Below are 25,858 nucleotides of genomic sequence, written 5' to 3'. Positions count from 1 at the left end.
GAGGCCACTCCTTTAAGACCAAGAGACTTAGCTGACCTACCAGTACATACAAACAAACACAGAAAGTCAGGCAAATGTATATGCTCCAAATGAAAGACAAAACCTCAGAAAGAGAACTAAATGAAACAGAGATAAGCAGTGTGCCTGTTAAATAATAGTTCAAAATAATCGTCATAAAGATGTTCACCAAACTTGGGAGAAGAATGAGTGAGCCCAGTGAGAACTTCAACAAAGAGAAAGAAAATATAAAAAAGAACCAGTCAGAGCTGAATACGATAACTGAATTAAAAAATACACTGGAGGGAGTCAATAGCAGATTAGATGATGCAGAAGAATGGATCAGTGATCTGAAAGACAGGTTAGTGGAAATCACCTCAGCTGAACAGCAAAAAGAAAAAAGAATTTAAAAAAATAAGGATGGTTTAAGGGACCTTTGGGACAGTATCAGGCATACTAACATTCCCCTTATAGGGGTCCCAGAGGAGAAGAGAGAAAGAAAGAGAAAACTTATTTGAAGAAATAATAGCTGAAAACTTCACCAACCTGGAGAAGGAAACAGATACCTAGGTCTAGGAATCACAGAGAGCCCCAGACCAGATGCATTCAAAGAGGTCCACACCAAGACACATCATAATTAAAATGTCAAGAATTAAAAATAAAAGAGTATCTTAAAAGCAGCAAAAGAAAAGCAATTAGTTACATGGGAGGGTACCCTATAAGACCCTCAGCTGATTTTTTAGCAGAATAGTTTGCAGGCCAGAAAGGGAGTGGCATGATAGATTCAAAGGGTTGAAAGGAAAAAACCTAGAACCAAGAATAACCTACCTGGCAAGAACTGAAGGAAAGATAAAGTTCCCCAGCCAAAAATTAAAGGAGTTCATAAGCACTAAATCAGCCTTAATAAGAAATGTCAAAGGGACTTTTTTTTAAGTGGAAAAGAAAAGGCCATAAAAAATGTTTTATCTCATAAAATATTGGGACCCCCATATGGGTTTAATTGCCACTCATGCAGCTCATCCTGAAGTGATTAATAAGCCACGAACATAACCGTTTCCTCTTCTCTCTGTATAGCATTGGTATTTTTGGAAATTGGGTTGCCTGTGCCGAGTTTTATTTGTAGATAGAATGAGAATTGTTAACTCATTCTATCAGTTCACAAGAAATCTTTGTTCCTTTATTAAGAGCATACCAGATAACTAATTCCATATAGAGTTTTCAGTAACTTTTTATGCTTTTGAGGCAGCCACACGAATCATATAATTATTTCAGATATTCAGCAGAGGTTTCTTGCTAAAAAGACCATGGGAACATGTTTTTATTTGCTCTCCCTCCTTCCTTTGATTAGTCATAGCATTTAATAAATTGATGAGGATTTTTATCAAAATGAAGATTTACATTTTTTTATTAAAATGGAAGATTTTACTGAAGCACAAATAATAATCTGAATATTTATCAATGAAATGATTAAGTATATTGCAATATACTTTTATTTTGGAATATTCTATGGTTATTACAAAATGGGAACAGTCAAGATGTATTAACTTAAATGAGCATGAGCTATGCAAATTAAAATTTCTAAATGGCTATGTTTACTGGTATATTTGTATATAAAAAAAGGCACAGAATGATATAGTCCCTAAGGATATTTTAAAATTGGTCAAATAATAGGCAAACAGGTTTAGAGGGGCATGATTATTAACAGAAGAGAATTCAGAAATAGATTTATACACATATAGTAATTTAGTGTAGGATAAAAGTGGCATTTCAAAGGAGTGGGAGAAAGCTGGATTATTTAATAAAGAGCATTGGCAGAATTTGGCTAGTTATTTGGGAAAAAAAGGATAAAGTAGACCCTTATCTTCTTTATCAGAATCCTTATCTCCTGAATTACAGATTGATCAAATATTAAAATTCCTTCTTGTAGTGAAGTCATGCAAGTTCTAGAAGGAGTTGTTAGTGATTTTTTTAAAATTTTGAAATGAGGAGGACCTAAGCATGACCCAAAATCCATAAACAGTGAAGGACAGAGGATAAATTTGCCTATGCCGTATTGTTTTAAAGGCTTCCGAACTAGATGCATCTAGAAACTTTATGAAATCCTGGTTTTAGCAACATGGCATAACAAATTTATTGATACCACTTTGCAAGCATTTGGACCAGTGCACATGTTACAATGACCCAAAAGGCTACTGTTCTGTGATTTCAGCAACTGTGTTTGTTTGTGTTTATAACTGTCAGCGTGAGCCATTTAAATCGATAACATCATTTGAATGTTTGCATGAGTATGTATATACAATGATTTGTATATTGTTACTTAAAATGAATGATTGAAAACTATTAAAACTAGGAAAAAGCTGAGAGAATGCATATGAGAAACTGACATGTATAGTTTACCTCTGGGCTGTCGGGCTGGTGTGATGGAGAATACAAACCTCATTTTGTGCTATTTTCACCTTTATAAAATAGAAATGTGTATTGTTTTTATCATTGAGAAAAAGCTTTCTTTTTTTTAAGTCATCGAAAAGTAACTTAGAATTACGGGCTTCTGAAAGGTTTTATCACATCCACAGGCTGGCTACCTCTTAGCTATTTCAGCTAGCCACCTTTCAGGGGAAGAGAAACAGCCAAAAGCCTCAGGAGAAAAACTTTGTTACTGGATTTTGGTGCCCATTTAATGGAGAGGTGCAAAAGTATTTGTGACTTATGTCACAGATGGGTACAGAGGGCACTTATCTCGCTAAGTGACCTACAGTGACTTCATGCACTGGGTCCTTGGAGACTGCACACCGCTAGTTTTTAAAAGTGGTGTGTCATCTTGTGAAATGGTTTATTTTAAATCTAAAACATTTGATTCTTACAAAGTATTCATTTTACTTAATAATGCTCCAAGCTCAGATTTATCATAGTGTAGAATGCAACATTCACGTAAATTGTTGTAATAAAAGAGGAGCCATCAGAGAATGTATGGAGGGCCACCTCTGGGAGCACCTTGTCTCTGGGCGCCGTCTTTTCAAATTCTTCTGATGCACCACTTTAAGAAACCCTACCCTGAGTAAATGCGAACAGGTGACTGTAACTTGTAATCCTCCTGCTGGTCTATTTGGGTTTTGAGTTCTGAAGTTATGGAGTGGAAGGAAGTAGATTTCATAAAAGGCAAATTTTATTAGCTCCATTTAGCCAAGTAAAATGAATGTTTGATTATGTACTTAGAATTCATACTGAATCCAGTAAATGCCTGAGCTGGTAGATACTTTAGTCATTAGAACTATAATCCAATTAAAGCTAAGGAAGCTAAATAAACAAATTTTAATCAGATTTACTTTGATTTCTCTGTTTCTCTCCGTTTTTTTTTTTCCTTACCGCAGGTCACAGTAATGAAAGGCAGTAATAGAAATAAGGATCATTCAGCAGAAGGAGAAAGGGCTGGAAAACGACCAAAACGAAAGTGTCTTCAGTGGCACCCACTGCTAGCAAAGAAACTGCTGGACTTTTCAGAAGAGGAGGAAGAGGAAGACGAAGAAGAGGATATTGATAAGGTAATTCCTCTGTTTAATATAGAAGTTTTGAGTATTCATTCCAGAAATGACCGTGAACATGGATGGTGAGAAGGATGCATGTCTAAAAGTCTGTGTAACTTGAATCCTATTCAACTATTTAGTTTACCTTTTTATTCCAGAGATTGATGACTCCTGAAGTATCTGTACTTCTAGTAGTTGAGAGAATCGGATCCTTCTTCGGTAGTCTTTCTGTCAATTAACTAATGATTTTCAGGTAATACGGTAATACTCCAATGCGGTGGAGATGGGGGTATTCATAAAATTTGTTGTGCTCACCTGGCATTCACCCCGTTTGCGGCTCTGGCTTCTGTCTCCACTTCAGTCTAGCCCTGCCTCCGTAGACAGCCTCAGAGCTACTCAGGCCCTTGTCTCTGCCACCTTCACGGCATCTGGCAGTTTTCACCCCCACCAAGCCTCCTTGGTCATTCAGCCCTCCGCGTCCCCTTCTCTAGCCTCATGCTTGAGCAGCCAGCTCTTATTTAGAAAGTCACACGTTCCTCTCAGTCTTGGCATAGCTGGTTCCTCTTTTCCTCCCCATTCAGCTCTCAGGTCGAGGACTACCTCCCCAAGAGATGGGACCTCCTCATGGCAGGTGTCCCTCCCACCCGACGCATTCCGTGTCCAGGGAGTTCCTTCCTGACATTTACCATTTACCTTGTGTATGTCTATCTTGCCAGACTAGAATATAAGCTCAGGAAGAGCAAAGTCTCGCCCCTCGTGTCCTCCTCTTGTTGGAATCCAGAATGGTGCCTGGCGCAGAGCAGGTTTTGAATAGATCTGTGGTCATTAGAAGAATCAGTGAGTACATATTTTGTGTCACTGCAACTTTTATAAACATGTCTTTAGTATTCTTCAGGCCTTTGACATCCATTCAGTCTTTTGTTCTAGGCTAGGGTCAGCTTCCACGAAACCATGTTTTCTGTTTTTCCTGTTTCTCAGACATCTTACCTGGATACCCTTTACAGTCTCTCTCACTGAGCTTTTTCTCCTCTTTTACAGAGAAAACAGAAGCCGCCAGAAGTGACTCCTTCAGCTTCCTCTACTCACCTGCATGCTTACTTCACTCCTTGCCCGTCTTTTCCTCCTCCTTTCCTTTTCCAGAGAAACCAGTGTTATTAATTCTGTTTGAGGAAACTGCCAGGTTTATCCCGATTTGATGATTCTGACCCAGTGGTGCTGCTTGGTCCCATGGTCCTTGGGGCGGTCCCCTGCTTCACTCCTCCTGCAGCACACCTCTGTCGGTCCCAGGACTTCTGTTTCTCTCCCAGCCGCACCGTCCTACCTTCTTTCAGTTGATGCCCCTCCATTGTTCTGCCCTCAAGTATTGGTGTTCCCTGGGCTTCTTAATTTCTCTTGCCATCCTGGACCTTTTTCTTAAATGCTGCACGCGCGATTTGGACTATTTACTTTACATATCCACTTAGATCTCAGATCAGTACCTCAGTTTGAATGTGTTCAGAATGAATCTTTGAAGCCCATCGTCCTGCATCTTCCTCACCTCAGGAAGTGGGGACCCCTGGCTTTCGGGTTGGTCAGACCAGAAGCCATGTCTTGTTTTCTTTTGCTCAAGTCTCACGTCCATCCATCAGCAGATTCTCAGCTGTGCCTACCGCATGGGATCTCAGCTTGACTCCTCCTCAGCAAGGTCACCACTGGCTGCTTGATCCAGGCCACCACCATTTCTGGTGCAGATCAGTGTGCTCTGCTCTTGCCCTTCCACAGTCTGTTCTCAGCAGAGCAGCCAGAAGGATCCTTTCAAAAAGAAAGGCTGGCCATGCCGCTTTCCTGCTTCATGAGGGCAGGGAATTCATAGGCTCATGGCTCGACCTGCACCACCTAGAACAGTGCCTGGTCCCTATCAGCGGCCCAGTAAACAGTTAACAGAGTGCAAGAATGAGGGGATTGGATTCCCTTCTTTCTCAGTCCACACTTGGTGATCTCATCCACTTTCCTAGTCTTGCCTCCTTTGTGTTCATACCTCAGTTCGTTATCGCAACCAAGACTTCTCTGATGAGAACCACCTCAAATTTAGCCGACCTGATACTAATCTTTCTGCTCTCTACCTGATCTAATTTCTCTCCTTTGAGAAAAAGCATTCTCTGTTGTGTGTGAAGGAGTCTTGCCACCGAAGCTAGAGACACTCTTACTTTTTTTTTTTTTAATATAGATTTATTTATTTATTTTAGAGTAGAGGGAAGGGGCTGAGAGAGGGAGGGAGAGAGAGTTTTACTCAGACTCCACCCTGAGCAGGGAACCTAACTCGGGGCTCGATCCCATGACCCTGAGATCACGACCTGAGCTGAAACCAAGAGTCCGACGCTCAACTGACTGCACCACCCAGGCGTCCCAGCACTCTTCCTTTTTTAACTGTTAAATCCAGTTGCATACCAACTCTTTAGGTTCTACCTCGTAAATAAATATTGTCTCTGTTCTCACTTCTCTATTCTCCTCATTATGGCCTTGATTCAGTCCTATCTCCTTTCTTACCTGGATAGCTGGAACAGTCCTTTATTTAAATGGTTCCTTGAGTTTGGATTGCTTATAGTTTTGCTATTATAATTCACGCTCTATATTGCTGACAGGAGTTATCTTAAAATACAGATCTAGCAATGTCTTTCCGATGCTTAAAACCACTCATGGCTCTCCACTGCATCCAGCTGTGGTCTCCATACCCTGGTCTGGTACTAGTGTTGATTTGTTACAAGGTATTACTTGGCCCCTGGTGAAAGAAAAGTTTAAGTCTGGATAGTTTTTCACTTTTATATAATTTTATTTATTCATTTGTTTATTTACTTTTTGGTTAATTCATTTAGTGAAATAATATTCACATTAAATAGTAATTGAAAACTTTTTTTTTTTTAAGATTTTATTTATTTGAGAGAACAACCACGAGCAGAGTGAGGGGCAGAGAGGGAGAAGCTGATTCCTCACTGAGCAGGGAGCTTGGCTGGATCCCAGGACCCCAGGATCATGACCTGAGCCAAAGTCAGATGCTTAACTGACTGAGCCTCCCAGACACCCTGAAAACATGTTTTTGATGCCCATATTTGGCAAAATAAATCTGTGGTAAAATATGATAACCTATATTGTTCCACCAAGATTTTTTTTTTTTTTACAGTCTGAAACTACTCATAGCATTAAATGCATGCATTTTTTTAATAAGACAAAGCACGTTCTTCATAAAGTACGTCCATACCTACTTCTACAACCTCATGTCCTGGGTCCCTGTTCTAATGTTAGATACACCAGTGCTACTGAACTGTATATCAATTAGTAGTCATAGAGCCTTAATCCTTTTTAGTTCTCTGTATCTCCCCATTGACTGCCTGACGCATTCTGATTCATCTTTCAGAATTTAGCTCAGACAACACATTTTCTAGGGAGACTTCAGTGTGCTCTCATCCATCCACTGGTGCTTCATTATCACACTGGTTCCTTGTAATCGTCATCATACTGCTTTTTAATTCATTCACTTTTATATCTTTCTTCCCTCCCCAAACAGTAAGCTTCTCAGTCCAGGATCTTTTCTTATTTATCTTTTTTTCCAGCTCTTGGCTTGAGTTTTATAATTTAGTAACAGAATCAAAAGTTACTCTTTTCTGAAGGGAAACTATAATTACTTCCTCAACCTACAGAATATACTTTTTATGCCTTGATTTTTCTATAGCTTCTTAGATTCAGAATGCTAAATAACTATTCCCTGAAAATGCAAATCATTGTTAATAATTGTATACAGAATGAGGAAGCTAAATCTATAGCCTTCACTCCCAATAATAATCCCTAATGTATTTCCAAATCATATAGCTATGACTTTAAGACTGTTCCACTGTACCGTTTTGTTTGAAGATAATCGATGATTAATTAAATGCATCTGCAATACTTAATTTAAACTGAAGAGACTTTTTAAAAATACCAAATTTGATCGAGTTAGTGATTTGTCCTCGAGTATCTATAGCAGTTGCCCAATCAGCATGATGTAAAAGAACGTGGTTGCGTTACAGTAGTGGTTCTCAGAGTGTGATCTTCAGATCAGCAGTATCTGCATCACCTGGGAACTTGTTAGAAATTAATTCTCAAGGCCCACTCCAGACCTGCGGGATTGGAAACTCTGGCAATGGGACCCAACAATCTCTGTTTTAACAAGACCTCCAGGGATTCCACTGCCCACTCAAGTTGAAGAACTAAGGCTCTGCTATATAATGCAGACTAACAACTACCTCCATCCTTCTTGATTTTAACTATGAAACAAGAAATTAAAGAGATAGTTTTAGTAAGCCTTCTGGACTTCCGTTCATGGTTGCACTGTTTCCAAGAAATAGCATAGGATCATATTTTAGCCTTAGAAGATATTTAACAATCCTAATATCCTGAGATTCTGTGATCAGAGGTATCCTCAGCCATGTGCAGGTAGTAATGTAAGAGATCAGAAGCAGAAGGCTTCTGGGCAGTGGATATGACAATTACACAGATGGAATGGGCAGGATTAGAGCTTTGTAGAAGTTCCTGAAGACCTCGAATTGAATGAAATGCTTTGGAAACAGGAGGATTCAGAATTGATTTTGAAGGTTCAAGCGTGGGTGAATTTATTCCTGTTATCACAGCACTTCACGAAACAGGAAAGGTTGATATTTATAAGCTTGAAAATTTACTATGTAGTTCCTCCTTCAAATAATGTTAAATGTCTCTTTTGATTTTTACAGTAGGAGGCTCCACTTGTGATGTGCCTAAAGCATTGAATAGTCTGTATTAAATTTTTATTACCTACTTTCATGTTAAACATTTTCATATTATTAACTATGAAAAAGCACTTTCCAACGACGAGAAACAACTAATATTCATGTATTTTTTTGTGAATGTTGTTGTTAATCTTGAGACCCATATATCACAGAATGGGTTTATTTATTTATTGAGCAGTTAGTTAAGTATATATACCAGACATTAAGCTAGATGCTGTGGTTGTAAAGGTAAAAGAGCTTTCGTCCTCAAAGAGCTCACTATTTAGTGAGGGGAAAAAATGTAAGCCATCATAACACGATAATAATATATGCTGCAATAGAGACATGCACAGGTTGCTATAGAAACTAAGCAGAATACATTGTAAGTTGGTTACCAACCACTAATAGTGGTTGATGATTATTTTTTTCTAATTTGTAAGTTATTTCAATGGAGCTAAGAAAAAATACAATTTGAAAACCAAAACTAACTGTTACAGCAGAATTGTCCAGGAGGTGTTAAAGATCTGGCTTTTGTTTTGGTTGGTAATAGGTTCAACTTCTTGGGGCCGATGGCCTAGAGCAAGATGTTGGTGAGACTGATGATGAATCACCAGAACAGCGAGCCCGGAGACCAATGAATGCATTTCTCCTATTTTGCAAACGTCATCGCTCCCTTGTACGTCAGGAACACCCCAGGCTTGATAACCGAGGTGCTACCAAGATACTGGCTGATTGGTGGGCTGTTCTAGATCCAAAGGAAAAGCAGAAATATACAGACATGGCCAAGGAGGTAGGTTACAATGACAAGGTTTTATGTTGGCTGTGAGCAATCAATCCCATACCTCCCCCGCCCCAGTCTTCACATATGGAGTCCCTGCTGAAGGTCTAGCAGCACAAAGGTGAATTCTGAATCAAGTGTTAGGTGAAAACAGAAGAGCTTCGTTCCTATTCCTGAATTCAAGTCCACCTTCCAAATGCTGGTGGAGGTGCCAAGAGCAGTCAATTGCCAAGTTTTTTCATTGTGTATACTCCACAGATTGACGTAGGGGGTTGATTTTTATAAATGGGTAATTTATTTATTATGAATGGGGTTTTTAAAAAAAATTTTTCTAGGAACCAAGCTTCTCCTATTAGAGAATGCCCATGATAAAGACGACAATCTTCGGTTACTCTAGTTGTGTCGTGGGAAAGAGTCTTCATCTAGTTCTAATGCTGAATAACCTTGTGACAGTATCTAAGTCAATCACTGGGTTTCAGCCTTTTTTTTTTTTTGTTACTAGCATGAGGAAATTGGGCAAAAACATATCCCTTTCCGTTCTAACATTTTTTGATTTTGTAATAAATACAGTTATTAAGAGATCTGCTTTGATTTATTTCTGTTGCATGGGTAGTGCCTCATGAATATTTAAAACTAGCGAAGGAATGAATAGCAGTGAAACATGACGTGTTGGGTTATGTGCATGCATGTAAACACCACATAGGCAGAAGCACTTCCTGGAGGAAGGCTATTCAGAGAGGCAGGGACTTGGATCAGTTCTGACATGCTTTTAAAATGTATTGTGTAGCGGATTTATTAGCAAGTGAAGGAAAAGCAAAGCAATATCGTAGTGGTTAAACTTGAAAGGAGTAATTCTCACATTATTCCTTCAGCATCGTAACTCCTTCAGCATCGTAACTCCTTCCTCATCGTAACTTGCAAGGAATCTTGATTCATGAAAACCCCTTCCACCCAAACATATGGTTAAGTTCTACGAAAAGAAGAACCAGCAGGGGACAAAAATATAGAGTTTCAAGTGACACATTTTATTAGACATCTCAGTATGTGGAAAAATAATTCTTTTAATTGCTGTGGTTTTATTGAGTTGTTTAACAAGCTAACATGTAACATAAAAATTTCTTATGCAGTGTTAAAGGATATTTGAATCCATAGTATATAGTTAGCATAGTTGTTATGTAATTAATGATCACATAAGACTTTGTGGGTTGGCTATTATTAAAGACAGGATTTTGCCTATGTAAGGGTATCTGGAATTTTTTTATTTTTTTAAAGATTCTATTTATTTGAGAGAGAGAGAGAGCCAGAGAGAGCACAAGCATGGGGGAAGGGAACAGGGAGAGAGAGAAGCAGACTCCTCACTGAGCAGGGAGCCCCACCTGGGGGTCCATCCCAGGACCCCAAGATCACGACCAGAGCTAAAGGCAGACGCTTAGAGGACTGAGCAACCCAGGTGCCCTGGGTATCAGGAAAATTTAAAATCAGTTCCAGTAACCTACATGATTTTAAATGTTTCAATAAATTTCAACTAATATAATAGTAATTAACAGCATTTTCCCATTAAATAACCTTTTATTTTTTTTATAGTTCTACACTTATATGATAAAATAATTATCTGAAACCTCATAGGGAACCACATTAACTTCCTACAGTTAAACACTTGAGTTTGATTTTGGATTGCTATTTTTTGATAACATGCAGCCTGTCCCAAGTACATTGTTTGCCTTTTCTTAAATACTGCTAATTTACAAACCCGATAGGTGGCCACTTTTAAGAGGAGGAAGTATTATTTTCATACAGGAAATCTCTTACTAATTACTTAATTAGGCTCACAGTATTTGCCATTGTGGCGCCCGTAATGAAATCTGTTAAGGTGGCCTCCCGCAATCTGCTACACGCAGAGGCGGATGGGATCGTCCACCTTGCAACCTGCCTTGTTTACAGTTGCTCTTAGAAAATGCTATCTCATTTTCTAGTCAAGTGTGGAAGGTTCAGCCACATTCAAAATCATTATATAATTGGTTTCTAGTCATAAGTGATACTGACTTGTTTCAATGTATTTACTGCATGGTTTCAAAATTACATTAAAGTGCAAGCCATTGTGCTAATGCTTTTTGGGTTAATAGTGCAGTCTTCATTGCAACGTCAGTTTTAGCAACAAAAAGCTTACTTGAGGGACTTGAGCATACCAAGTCTGTGGTGGTTGCTAATGATGAATAAGGTCTCAGCTCCTCAGGGTCCTCTCACCCAGGCAGTCATTATACCAAAAAAAAAAAAAAAAAACCAACAAAAAAAAAACTTTTGTAACATCTTGATTTCAAACACCAGATTTTAGTTGTGTTCTCTATAGGAACAATACATATTCTTTCAGGAAAGTTTTTGTGTGAATGTGAATACTTAAAAAGAGATATTTTCTTAAAAGAAGTGAGTACTGTGTGATACAACTTGGGAGGGTTTATTTTTTTAACCTGTTAAAACTTTCTCTGATGCTTTTCTTGCTCCTGATTATCTTTTAGTGCATCTGGTGAGAGCAAACAGCCATTCTGGGATTTGTTTTCAGTTTCTTGAATTATTGCCCAGTACTCATTTGCATTGTTGAAAGGGTTGAATGAGGGTTTCATGCTGTCTGATGAATCTCATTAGAGCAATAACTGGTTATAAGTAATGTAAAAAATACCATCTTAAGGATATAACATGGGTCATATTCTTAAATTCAGCAATGCGTGTGATGGTGCAGGGTTGTGAATGTTCCCAGGCTCTGACTTCTGACTGTAGAGCTGCTGGGTGGGAGATGCAGGAGCAACCTTACTTTTCCCTTTAACATTGTAGGTCTGCGCTTTTACAAATACAGGAATACAAATCTGCATTTTTGCCTAGGATATTGCTGGAACCCTCCACTTGTCATTTAAACTAATGATTGGAATTAATTAATTTTAGCCAGTTTAGAAGATCACTTATCTAGACCTTCAGGAAGAGTAGAGTAGGTGCCAAGAAGAGGAGAGGATCTGGAAAGTCAAAAACAATTTTGAATGACTTTATAATACCTTCTTTTTTGTAGGATGAGAGGCATAAGGCATAATGCATGCATTTATTGATTGATTGGTTCATTCCAAGCTTGATGTTTTACAGAAGCACAAACACATAAATTCAGTAATGATTGTCCCCATTCTTCAGAGCAAAGCTCTAATAAGGCTCTTTGGAGTTGGTATCTTGACCAGGCACACATTGTGGAGCTGGGATATTGTTGCCTGTTTGACCCTAGCATTCTTTTACTATGTGATGCCGACTTAGATGCCTGCAAGATAAGAGGTTTGAGTAATTATGGTAGAAATGGTAACAATAAAATCACAGGGGTCTAATGGGAAGTCTGCTTGTGCTGGGGTGGGTATCATTGAGGCTATTTCAGAAGAGGCTTTATGGAGTTGATAGAATCTGTCCTGGGCTTTGGTATAGGATTCAGACAGAAAGGCAGGGATAAGAGCAGATATGGGATAGTAAGAACAATTTCAGAACAAGAAAGTTTGTTTTACCCCAAGCCTAGGATATGTGGAGGACACTAGTAGGAAATGATGATGTAAAGACAAAAATCATGAGACCAGGCTGATAAGTTCGAAGATTCAGTTGTATGGCAATAAAACAGCTATGGAATTAAATGCACTAAAATGCAACCTGAAGGTAAACTATAAAATAGCCTTTTGTATCTATTGTCATTAGTACCCTAGGAAAGATTCTCACCACCACAAAACTCCATGGAGTTTTAGTGATTAATTCTTCCTTCATATTCCTTTTTTTTTAATTTTAGGGTTTTTTTAAAGATTTTATTTATTTTTTTGACAAAGAGAGAGACAGCGAGAGCAGGAACACAAGCAGGGGGAGTGGGAGAGGGAGAGCAGGCTTCCTGCCAAGCAGGGAGCCCGATGCGGGGCTCGATCCCGATCATGACCTGATCGAAGGCAGATGCTTAACCAACTGAGCCACCCAGGCACCCCTTCCTTCATATTTCTTAAAGTTAAAACTAAACTATTTATTCTCTTGCTTTGGCTTTATTAGAAGTGGATTCTTCTCCAAAGAAGAGACTGTCATCTCATATATTATAACTGTAGGGAATTTTTGTTTACTGTCACACATGGGATGCTTAACAGCGTCCGTGTTCTTACAAGCTTGCTGTGGCATCTTGCACACCACTAAACTAGAGTAGCCCCTCATTTTTCCAGCATCCTTGAGAAATGGCTGTTACACAGAAGTGATTTCCAGGTAGATTGAAACTTGGCTGTTCCCTTAGACACTTCATTTTACATATTTATCCTGGAAACTTTACTTAAAATTTTGTTTATATACTTCCTTACTTCAAGAATTCAGAATGCCTTGGGACGCCTGGGTGGCTCAGTCAGTTAGGCGGCTGCCTTCAGCCCGGGTCATGATCCCAGGGTCCTGGGATCGAGTCCCACATCGGGCTCCTTGCTCAGCAGGGAGCCTGCTTGTCCCTCTCTCTCCCTCTGCGTGTGCTCTCTCTGTCAAATAAATAAAATCTTAAAAAAAAAAAAAAGATCATCTGCCCTACCTTGCATGCCTTATTAAAAAAAAAAAAAAAAAGAATTCAGAATGCCTTTCAATATTTTTAGAAATTTCAAACCATTATTTCCAAACAGTAATTATTTTATATTTAGTAATTCGGCAAGACCTTTGTGAACAGTTAAGTTATGGTCACATTTTTCTATGTATATTAAGTGATTCTTAACTCTTCTTTTGAATTTCTTTGCTTTTCCGTGAGTTGGTCTTTTGGGTTCACCCTCAGCTGTTAGTTGACATTGCTGTCCTCTGTTAGCCACTTTTGGCTACATCTAATGACATGACTTACTCTATATGGGATTTTCTGAGTATGATTTAATAGGGGCCCCACTACTTTGAGGGGATGTGGACAATAAAACCAAAGACTTGGGCTCCAAGTTTCATGGGAGGTCTTGTTTTTGAGACCTTTTCTGTTCCTGTGTTCCAGATATCAGGACTTTCTTACTGCATTTATTTTGTTTTAAAGATTTTATTTATTTGAGAGGGAGAGCAAGCATGAGCACGGGGAGGGCCAGATGGAGAAATGTAAGAGAGACTCCTCAAGCAGACTCCTGCTGATCTCAGAGCCTGACCTGGGGCTCAATTTCACAACCCTGAGATCATGATCTGGGGTGAAATCAAGAGTCAGATGCTTAACTGACTGAGCCACCGAGGTGCCCCTTTCTTACTGCATTAAAAAAAATATTTAAGTGTTTATTTTTGAGATGATAATAATCAATTTTAAAATAATGCTTTATTCTGCCCAGGGTTCTTTTATAAATATTTAACTCATTTAATCCTCATAATAATCCCAGGAGGTAGGGTTTCTTTTGTTGTTGTTATTCTGTTTTGTTTTGTTTTCAACAGCTAAAGATGAAGACACTGAGGCCCGGAATGGTAAAGTGACTTATCCAAGGAAGCAAGTTAGTAGTAGTAGAGCTTGAGTTCTCGGACTTGGCTTTCTCCCTTCTCAGAGGCCTTTCTGAGTTCCCACTTCTGTAAAATGTCAGCAAAGATGCCTTCCCTGCCCTCATAGGGTTGAGTAAGATGCAAATAAGGCAATGTACATACAAGCATTCTGTAAAGCTTAAAACACTCTGCTGATGGTAGTTTTTGTCATTTTCCTGATAAGCAAAGTGAAGTTTGTATTTGATACTTCTCTACCAAGTGATTATTTACTATTTTTATTAGGACCTGTTAACACAATGAAGGGCTACTAAAATGCAAAACTGAAACCCCAGAACCAATAAAATTAGTTGTATCATTTGCCTAACTTGGCAGGTACTATCCATTGTGATTGATAGCCTCTAACAAGATAGATGTTCAGTTGAGTGAGCTAACTACTTGCTTTCAGAAATACCTGTCCAGTTAGTAAAATACCTGTCCAGTTAGTAAACACTAACATTTAAATGTTCAAATCAAGTAAAGTTATACGGACTTTATAAGGAAGCCATAGCCAGTGATGAAAACTAGATCCCACAGCGAGTGATATATGGAGAATTTAAACAGAGTCTCTTAAAACTCATTTTGGTATTGGTTTCACATATTAATTTTTAGATTGATTGAGGGACCTAATACTCCAATATCCTGTAAGATGTTATTGTAGTAAATCTTGATTACTTTGGAGTTGGTGATCATTCAAGGGATGTAGATAAAAATTAATTTTTGCTCTGTTTGAAAAATTACAAATTCATACTGTAGATTATTTTGTAAGGAGAAAGTATGAAATGTTTAAGGAAAATACTAAACCTTAGTGAACACATTTTTTTAAAAGAATACACACATTTTACAAATCAAATTAATGTATGAATTTATTAATACATTCTCAGAAATGTAGATAATGTTTTCTTTCCCAGATCCCTATCTACTTTTCACAAGGTAACAAATTACATTTTAAAAGAAATGCTGAAATTTTGATTTTTTTTTTATTAGTGCTAACTAATAAAACTGACTTTTCTCCTGATTTACTAAATTAGGGAGTAAAATTGTCCTTAAAAAATTTATATATGAAAATGAACCATTGTTGCCATGATAATCCTTACAGCCAATTTAAGTAACCTTATCTACAGCCAACTTAGTTTTTCTTTTATAACATTCCTGTAGTGGAACCAAACAATCTCCTGGTCACTTATTCAAGTCACTTTTTGAAATACATAATTTTTATTGGGGTGGCTTTAGCATGAGAGTCGTGAAGGTTCATGTATAACTTAAAATATTTTTGTTCTGTCAAAACCATAAGCTGAATTTCATGTTCTGTCACATAACACAGTCTAATTTTCTTCCTATTAAAAATATCTAGTAAAAGTAATTCAGATCAGGTAGTGCTGTCGAGTTTTACTATCTAAATGAACAGTTTTAGAGTTAAAGCTCCTAGAACTAAGAAAGGACAGATAGTGACACTCGTCAAGCATCTCCCTCTAGTCTCCCACCCTTGTGTAATATGATTTCTGCCCATGTGAAGAGGTACAGCTGTCTCAAAAGTTATTATGCACGGGGTCACTTACACCCCTGCAGAGTTACAATATAAAAAATGTGTTTTATCTGTTTTTTAAAAACCAGATACTTTTTTTGTATAATCTCTCCTCCGTGGTTCTGGCAGGTTGTGTTTTGTTTGTTTGTTTGTTTTTCAATCATGGTGTTATTTCACATATTTGCACCAGAGTCAGCAGTCTTTATTTGTATAGACATTTCCAGCGTTCCCTACTCCTGGACCTCACCAGGGTTGCCATTCTCTTCTCACTATGTTGAGAAAATCTAGACTGTAATAATAGCTAGAAATACTACTGGATTTTAGATGCCTCACTCCCCCATTAAAAACAAGTAATTGGAGAACAGTTAGTATACTTTTCATTAACATTAAGGTACTTTTTAAGGTCAAATTTTCATTCTTATAAATGATTAAATACCAGAAAGATATTTAATGTTGAGACCCAATTTTTAAAAGATTAAGATAAATAGAGTCTTGTTTTTTGGTATATAATAATGTCATTGTCATATATGAAGTAGACAAAATACTGTGACAGAGGGTGTGTATTTAAACCATTACTGAATAACAGTGGTTTCCTATTATTGCTAATAGAGTGTTGTGGTGGTTGGGATCAGGGAAAAGGGACCAGCATGTGCTGAGCACCTTGTATAAAGAACAAACTGTGTCTGTACAGTAGATGAGCTTAGGTTATCTAAGCAATTGGAAATTGAAGAAAAAAATGGAAACCATCAGGTGAATTTTAATTTTAAAGGGAGATTTTTGAAAATCAGTAATTTAGCAAGAGGTTAGCTATCTACGAGATTGGACCAATAGCCCATGATTGATGTTTCTGGATGAAAACAGACTCCTGTCTCCTTCCCTGCGTGAAGAGCCCTGCCCTGGAGATCCAGATGGATGGGGCCTATCTCTTTGGCCCTTTAAATCCTGTAATGATGGATTTTTGTCCACATAGTTGACCAGAATGCTAACAGTTTCACTCAGCTATTTGCTTCATACTATATACTGTCTTCATTTCTCCCTTACTCGGCCTTCTCTGTATCCCTTTCCTAATAACCTCATCACAACAAATGATTAAGCCTTTCTGTTGTTTCTTATAGTTGAATCAGAGCAAGTGATTGATGAGGTGTCCAGTTCCAAGGACAGAGAGACATCCTCATACCCCAAGGCTCTTTCTGCCTCCACCTTTGCTTGGTGTTCAAGTGTGTCTTTACGTGAATTTATGACATTTCCATGGAAGCTTTAAATTCCTAAAGGACTACGGCTGTGTGTTATTGTTTTCTCTCTGTCCCACATTCTTAATGCTTTTGCTCAATATATTTCTGATTGAGCTAATAAATGTTGTCTTGTTACTGCTTGTTTATATTAAGTTTAAGGATCTGCGAGATTAATATTGTGATACAGATACAGAGTACTGACCTACTGAATTCTCAGTTATCATTTTCCATAAAACCCTACATCCTCCAGGTCTTTCTCTCGCCTTCTGTTCTTCAACCCATAGGAGCTTTCCCCTTTCACAGATCCTTTGCAAAACTATTTTTCATGCCTGAACTAGGGGAAGGCTTATGAACCATGCGTTTAAAAAAAAAAATGTTTGTGGGACTAATTGTGGATTGTAAACAAGTTTGAAGGCGGAGACTTTAATTCCTTCTTAACTGGTATCTGTCATCTAGTCCAGCATCTTTCACAACTCGGACTTGCTTCTTTAAAAACTACAAAAAATTGTTTTATTTCTCATAACAAATGTATTAATTAATCTGTTTGAAAGTCTTTTGTCATTTTATAGAGTGGTGACTTTTGTCCAGATGACTATTCTATCTGACACACCAGTCCAGGTGCCTTTTCCTGGGACACAATAATGATGCATGTGTCTGCTCCTTCCATTTTCACCTCACCCTACCATTTGTCACTCTGCACCTTCAGACGGGAGGCAAGGCTATTTGTCTGCTTCAGCTTAATATGTAAATCCCCCATGCAGGTGAATGCACTGGAGCAGGGTGTCTCTTATATCACATATGTCACCTCCAAATTTATTCTGCTATGTGATGGTAAATTCTCGCTTGGCTCTGGCCTTGTGTCCTTATTTTAATTATTTTTGTAAGAAAAGTGGAACTGTATTTTTTTCATTATTCTATGCTTACCTTCCTTCTACATGTACCCATGTAGCAACATGCAGAGTTACAGCTTTTAGGTTTAAAAAAAAAAAAAGCTTATTCGGAAAAGTTGAGTTAAGATAATTTGGGGATAATTCTAAACCATTGATTATTAACACTTGCATTATATTATTTGCAGTACAGTTTTTATTTATATGATTTAAAGTGAAAAAATGGAAAAGTTTATATGGATTATATATACTTTCTTATGCCAAGGACAAAAGAATCTTTTTTCCTGTTGGGTTAAATAAAAAGCTATTTGGAGTGTATACTAAATTAGTTTACACATGGAGTGAGCATTATTTTAAAGGGCAAGCTTATGGGATTGAAACAATTGTATTGATTTAATGAAGTTTCTAGCAGTTAGCAATATGGAATAATTGAATACATGGAAAATACATTTTTATTAGATGATACAACTTTTGGCAATGTATAATGCATAACAATAAATATATTTCATTTAGTTTTATTACACAAAAGGGGAAAGAAGCAACAGAGTTGACAGAAAGAGTTATAGGAGAAAGTCACAAAAATAAAGGGAAAAGGAGGCTTTTGTCAGTGAAGGTCAAAACCTCCAATTTAAAGACATAAAGTTTGTGATGGATTAACTGCAACATCACCCATCATAGCTCTCAACGTGTTCACATTTGCAGTCGCATGTGTTCATTATAAAATCCTGGGATGTTGATGCTTCCCAGATACTTAGTTTTTTTATGAACTGAGGGTTTACAGCAATGCTGTGTCAGGCAAGTCTATTGGCACCTTTTTTCCAACAGCATTTGCTCGCTTCATAGCCCCTTGTCACCTTTGGGTAATTCTTGCAATATTTCCAACTTTTTCATTATTACATTTGTTATGGTGGTCTGTGTTCAGTGATTACAGCTTGCTGAAAGCTCAAATGATGGTTAGCATTATTTAGCAATAAGGAATTTATAATTAAGATATTTCATTGTTTTTTAAGATAGGGTGCTATTGCACACTTAATAGACTGTAGTGTAATGTAAACATAACATTTATATGCACTGGGAAACCAAAAAACCCATTTGACTGGCTTCCTGGTGACACTCACTCTATTGCGGTGGTCTGGAAGTGAACCGACAGCATCTCCGAGGTATTCATGTGCTCTTTCCTCCACACGGTCCAGCATCCTCAACGGAAGAGTTATACATCAGTCTGTCCCTATTTCATTCCCCTTCTCATCACTCTGATCTTAGCTTATTTATCCCAAAACTGGTTATGTTGCTTTAAGTTTGCCTGCATTTGCCTTACCAGTACATCAAAGCACAGATTTTTGGCGTACTTACCAAACTAAGCAGTGAGCAGAATCTGGTTACTGGCTCTGGTATTGACTCGCAGTTTGTAATGTGCACCTGATACCCACCTTAAACTGGGTGCCAAATGATGCACCGCAGTTTACAGTAACCCTATGTATTAGTGGTATTGTTCTTGGTTTATGGAAACTAAGGGTGAGGCCCAGAGAGGTTATATTCTCTATTTTTGGTCACTCTAGCCCTAAGTGGAGGTGCTAGGGTTTGATTTCTGCTCTTTCTGTCTTCAAAGCCCTTGCTTTTCCCTTACAAATAACTCCCTCTCTGCCATAGTAAGACATCTTTTTGGATACTTAAAAAAGGATATGGGTCAAAAGATACAAATGTGTTGCCTCTGGACCCATCTTCCACAAATGAACTTTCTAGTAGTTAAAATCCATGTCCTATCTCTAAAGCCCTGAGCTGAGATTATCATTCTTCTATAAGTAAAGCCACAGAAGTTATTGAAAGTATTTTTTCTTTCATTCATTAATGGTGGGGGGAGAGATATGAAGGCTATTAGAACTTTTTCCATCTCTATATTAATTAAAATCTGTTATCTGTTATTTATTTATAGTATAAAGATGCATTTATGAAAGCAAATCCTGGCTACAAATGGTGTCCTACCACAAATAAGCCTGTGAAATCCCCAACACCCACTGTCAACCCACGAAAGAAACTATGGGCCTTCCCATCTGACTCTTCAAGAGATTTGCCAAGCCCCAAGAAAGCAAAGACTGAAGAAATGCCTCAGCTAAACTTTGGAATGGCTGGTGAGTTTAGACATTATTTCAGTTACTGTTTTTAAGGACAAGGCAATACATTTAGGTAGTATTTTTAATAAGTTATATATATATATATGTAATATATACATAGAGAGAAGAGAGAGAGAAGCAAAATTTATAACCAGTGTGAAACAATGCAAAGATATAGCATATCTGAAAGCTTTGGAACACAACATACATAGAATGTCTATGTATAATTAAAGGAAGTGTGGACCAAGTAGTAGAGTCATTGTATATATATATGTGAATTTCTGACATTGACATTATGGAAAGGCAGACCGGAGATTAAGAGCTCAGGGAATTTTATGATGCCACAAAGTAGCTTACCCATACATGTACACTATTAAGCTGTCCCAGTAAGTATCTTAGTTATTGTGGGTACTTAAAAAGCCGTAATTATGTTGATCATCTGAGGGATTTGAAACCTCTGGGCAAGAATATGAACAGTTCTGTCACAAATCTGAGATGGATCTGACAGCTGTTTCTTAGAAGGAGTTCCCATCCTGCCCCCACACCCCCATTCCTGTATGAGCCAGGCAAATTAAAACTTGCAGACGGTCCCATTTGTTATGGGACCTTTAATACTCTCTGGGTGGTAAGAATGCTAAAGCATTTATTACCATGAAAGAAAGTACTTCTATTCATTCTGCAAATGGCTCTGTCTTCCTGGCTACTGCAGTGCAGTAATCAAGAGGGAGATTTTCCAGGATGAAATTGGGAGATTGGGCAGGGTGGAAGCTGTGAAGTTGGTGTTGAGCTAAATGGTTCCTATTTCATTATTTATTATAAACAAATTTTCTTCAGAACTAGAGCATTGAGCCATTTGGAGTATGGAGAGCCTGGGAAAGGAGGTTGAGCAATATTGTGATAATTTTTTGTTTTTTAATCCAGTTTTATTGAGAAATAATTGACCTGCATTGTTGTGTAAGTTTAAGACATAAAGACCGATGGTTTGATTTACATATATTGTGAAATGATTACAACAGGTTCAGCTAACATGTCTCCTCATATAGATATAATAAAAAGAAAAGAAAGGGGGAAAAAAAGGAAAAAAATTTTCTCCTTGTGGTGAGAACTCTTAGAATTAACTCTCCTAACAACTTTCCTGCTTGTTATACAGCAGTGTCAGCTATAGGCATTACGTCGTACAGTACGTCCCTGGTACTTATTTATCCTGTAAGTAGAAGTTTGTGACCACCTTTCCTCCAGTTCTTCCTACCTCCACCCTCTCTCTCTGCCTCTGATAATCACAAGTCTGATTTCTTCTGTTTTTTTTTTTAATTTCTTTTTCTTTTTTTTTTTTAAAGATTCCACATATAAGTAAGATCATATAGCATTTGTCTTTCTCTGACTTATTTCACTTAGCAAAATGCCTTCAGGGTACATCCATTTTGTCACAGATGGTAGGATTTCCTCATTTCTTATGGCTGAATAATATCTCACTGTGTGTGTTTGTGTGTATATATATATATAATTATGTCTTCTTTATCCATTCATCCGTCAATGTTCACAAGTTGTTTTGAATCACACATGAAACATTTTCTAGGATAGACCATATGTTTAGGCCACAAAACAAGTCTTAGCAAGAAGACTAAAATCATACTAATGATCTTCTGACCACAATGGCATGATACCATAAATTAAAAACAAGAGGAAAACTGAAAAATTAAAAAACACATAAAAACTAAACAGCACTCTATAGAATAACCAATGGATCAAAAAGAAATTAAAGGGGAAATAAAAAGTTTCTTGAGAAAAGAAAATGGAAACATAATATACCAGAATTTGTGGGATACAGCAAAAGCAGTTCTAAGAGGGAAGTTCATAGCAACAAATGCCTACGTTTAGAGGCAAGAAAGATCCCAAAGAAACAACCTAACTCTGTGCCTTAAGGAACTAGAAAAGGAACAGAGCTCTAGTTAGCAGAAGGGAAATAATAAAGATTCAATCAGAAATAAATGAAGTAGAGAATAGAAAAACAAGAGAAAAGTTATAACCAAACTAAGAGTTGGTTCTTTGAGAAGATAAACAAAATCAACAAAGCTTTAGCCAGATTAATCACAGAGAAAAGATGAAGGACCCAAATCAACAAAATTATAAATGAAAAAGGAGATATTACAACTGATACCAGAAAAATACCAAAATCATAAGAGGCTACTGTGAACAACTGTATGCAAACAAACTGGACAACCTAGGAGAAATTCTTAGAAATGTGCGACTTAACCAACACCTGATCAGTAAGAAATAGAAAATCTTAATAGACCAATTATGAGTAAGGAGATTGAATTAGTAATCAGAAAGTAATCAGAAGAAAAGCCCGGGACCAGATGGCTTAACTGGTAAATTTTACCAAACATTTAAAGAAGAATTAACACTAGGTCTTCTCAAAGTCTTCCAGAAATACCAGAGAAGAGGGAACACTCCCAAACTCATTTTACAAGGCCAGCATTATTCTGATATCAAAACCAGAATGGGATACTACTAGAAAAGAAAACTATAAGCCAATATCCCTGATGAATATAGATTCAAAAATTCTCAATAAAATACTAGCAGACTAAATTCAGCAGCACATTAAAAGAATCATTCACCATGATCAAGTGGGATTTATCCTGGAGATTCAGGGATGGGTCAACATAAATCAATGTGATACATCACATTAATTGAATAAAAAGAATCATGATCCTCTCAATAGATATAGAAAATGCATTTGACAAAATCCAGTATCTATTCATGATAAACACTCTTAACAAATTAGGCACAGAAGAAACATACCTCAACATAATAAAGGCCATATATAACAAGCCCACAGCTAACATCATACCTAATGGTGAAATGCTGAAAGCTTTTCCTCTTAATATCAGGAATAAGACAAGGGTGTCCACTCTTAACCACTCTTATTCAGGCATGATACTGTAAGTCCTAGCTAGAGCAATAGGCAAGAAAAAGAAATAAAAGAAAAAATCAGAACTGAAAAAGAAGTAACATTATCTGTGTGCAGATGACATGACATTATATTTGGAAAATTCTACAGACTTAAACAAAAAATTATTGGATATAATCAATGAATTCAGTAAAGTTGCAGGATACAAGATTAACATAGAAAAATCTGTAGCATTTCTATATAATAACAACAGATTTTCTGAAAAAGAACTAAATCGACCCCATTTACAATAGCATCAAAACAATAAAGATACTTAGAAATAAATTTAACTAAAGAGGTAAAATATCTTTGAAAACTACAAGACACTGATGAAAGAAATTAAAGAAGACACAAATAAATGGAAAGGTATCCTGTGTTCAAAACAATACTACCAAAAGCCATCTATAGATTGAATGCAATCCCTATCAAGATTCCAATGGCGTTTTTTACAGAAGTAGAAAAAACACTCCTAAATTTATATGGAACCACAAAAGACCCTGAATAGCCAAGGAAATCCTGAGAAAGAACAAAGCAGGTAGCCTCATACTTTCTGATTTTAAGCTATATATATAAGCCATAGTCATTAAGACAATATGGTACTGGCATAAAAAAGATAGATAGACTGATGGAACAGAATCGAGAGCCCATAAATAATCCCAAACATACACAGTCAACTAGTATTTGATAAGGAAGCCAAGAATACCAAATGGAAAAAAAATCATCTTTTCAATAAATGGTGCTGCAGTAATTGGATATTCACATGTAAAAAAATGAAACTGGACCCATATCTTAAACCATAAAAAATTAACATGAAGTGGATGAAAGACTTAAATGTGAAACCTGAGACCATGAAAATCCTAGAAGAAAACATAGGAGTAAAGCTCCTTGACATATGTCTTGGTAATGGTTTTTTTGGACAGGACACCTGAAGCACAAGCAACAAAATAAAAAGTGAACCAGTTAGAGACTACATTACAAAGCTTCTATATAGCAAAAACAAGCATCAACAAAGTGAAAAGACAGCCTACAGAATGCTAAAAAATAGTTCTAACCACATTTCTGAGAAGTTAATATCCAAAATCTATAAGGAACTCCATCACTCAATGGTAAAACCAAAAAACACCCAAGTAAAAAGCGGGCAGAGGCGCTGCATAGACATTTCTCCAAAGACGTACAAAAGACCAACCAGGTACACGAAAAGATGCTCAACATTACTAGTCATTAGGAAAACGCAAATTAAAATCACGATGAGATACTGCCTCACGTCTATTAGAATGAACATCATCAGAAAGACAAGCAATAACAAGTGGTGGGGATGTGGAGAAAAGGGAGCCCTTGTGCACTGTTGCTTGTACATTGGTACAGCCACTAAGGGAACACATATGGAGGATCCTCAAAAAAAGTTAAAAACAGAACTCAGTTAATTCAGTGTGTAGTTTATAATGTAACAAAGCATGTGGTGTTGTCATATATAAACGCTAAGAAATGCAGTCTAACATAATGGCAGCATTCTGAGGAAACGGTCAGCATTCTGAGGAAACACAGTCTTCAGGTGATTGCTGTGTAGGTGTCTGTAGTAGAATTCTGGGTAAAGCGCGCCCCCGCCCGCCCCCCCCCCCCCCGAATGGTGCTCCTACATATCCCAGAAGAATCAAAACAGAGCTCTGTCCTTGTTTAGCTGTCATTGTACAATTTTCGTTTCACCTTGCTTGCTAGCAGTGTTGCTGAGCTCTCTGGACTTCCCAAATTGTATCAGTTGAAGTGTTTTATAATAAAACATTTTATCATCAGGACCATAAAAGAGTATATGGATGATGGGCTGCCAACCGAATTCCTTTGAGTTCCATTTGTCTTCCATGCCTTTTTCTCCCAGTTCTGAATCAATATCAGTAGGCGTTTTTCATACAATAGCTCTTCACAAACCAGTCATAATTGTGGATAAAGCTGTGAAAGCTTTGAGAGCTATGAAAGATGTTTGGTTTTAGCACCATATTTGACAGTTTATTAATCTGCCTTTTGTACCTACAAATCAAAAATATGAGACCTAGACATCAACCAAGATACAGGTCAGCTTTACAAAAACAATGTTCTTTAAAGTAAAATAAAGAAGGAAAACACCTTCTTGAGTTTGTGTCATTATGTGAGGCTCTGTGACAGATGTCAGTAATCCACATTCAGGTCTTTGTTAAGCTAGTGTATAGTGGATCACATTGTTCTGAAGTTTCCAGTTGTGCCTCTTGCGGCTCAATGAAGGCAAATGGATTTGCCTTTAATTAAAACATGGTGCTTAGCTGTTTGAATCTAGGGGATCCTCATAGGGCCTTGAGAGGACAGTGTAAGCTTTTCCTCAACATGGAATCTGTTGTTTTCCAGTAGTCCTGGTCAGATGACATTTTGCTATTTTGAATAATCCCAAAGCAGCTAAATGTATGATTTCCAAGAAGAGAAAGCTGTGCAGAATTTAGTACAGGTTCTCTTGGTAAAGAGAAAGCAAAGCATGCTATGTGCATATTTTTGATGTTTCTAGATAACATTGTGTAAATATAAATTAATGTAAAGGATGATGGTAACTTTTTGGACTGTTTTACTATCTATACAGCAAACTTCTTGCAA

The 25,858-nt window shown here is 37.3% G+C and overlaps 1 protein-coding gene across 12 annotated transcripts in view; it reads left to right on the top strand.

Moving 5' to 3' along the window:
- Window positions 1-25,858, top strand: part of BBX (BBX high mobility group box domain containing) — a 274,404-nt gene that overhangs the window by 167,494 nt on the left and 81,052 nt on the right. For all 12 annotated transcript variants that reach the window (XM_027582505.2, XM_027582499.2, XM_027582501.2 and 9 more), the window contains 3 exons: window positions 3,366-3,536; window positions 8,823-9,062; window positions 20,118-20,313. In XM_027582505.2, coding sequence (XP_027438306.1) covers window positions 3,375-3,536; window positions 8,823-9,062; window positions 20,118-20,313 — 598 coding nt within the window. In that variant the 5' untranslated portion in view covers window positions 3,366-3,374. Of the gene's footprint in view, window positions 1-3,365; window positions 3,537-8,822; window positions 9,063-20,117; window positions 20,314-25,858 lie in introns of those variants that run through there.

Source organism: Zalophus californianus, chromosome 1 (assembly GCF_009762305.2).
Source record: "Zalophus californianus isolate mZalCal1 chromosome 1, mZalCal1.pri.v2, whole genome shotgun sequence".
In the NCBI taxonomy this organism is placed as follows: Eukaryota; Metazoa; Chordata; class Mammalia; order Carnivora; family Otariidae; genus Zalophus; species Zalophus californianus.
The sequence above is the reverse complement of the archived record's forward strand: the minus strand, read 5'-3'. Positions and strand labels throughout refer to the sequence as shown.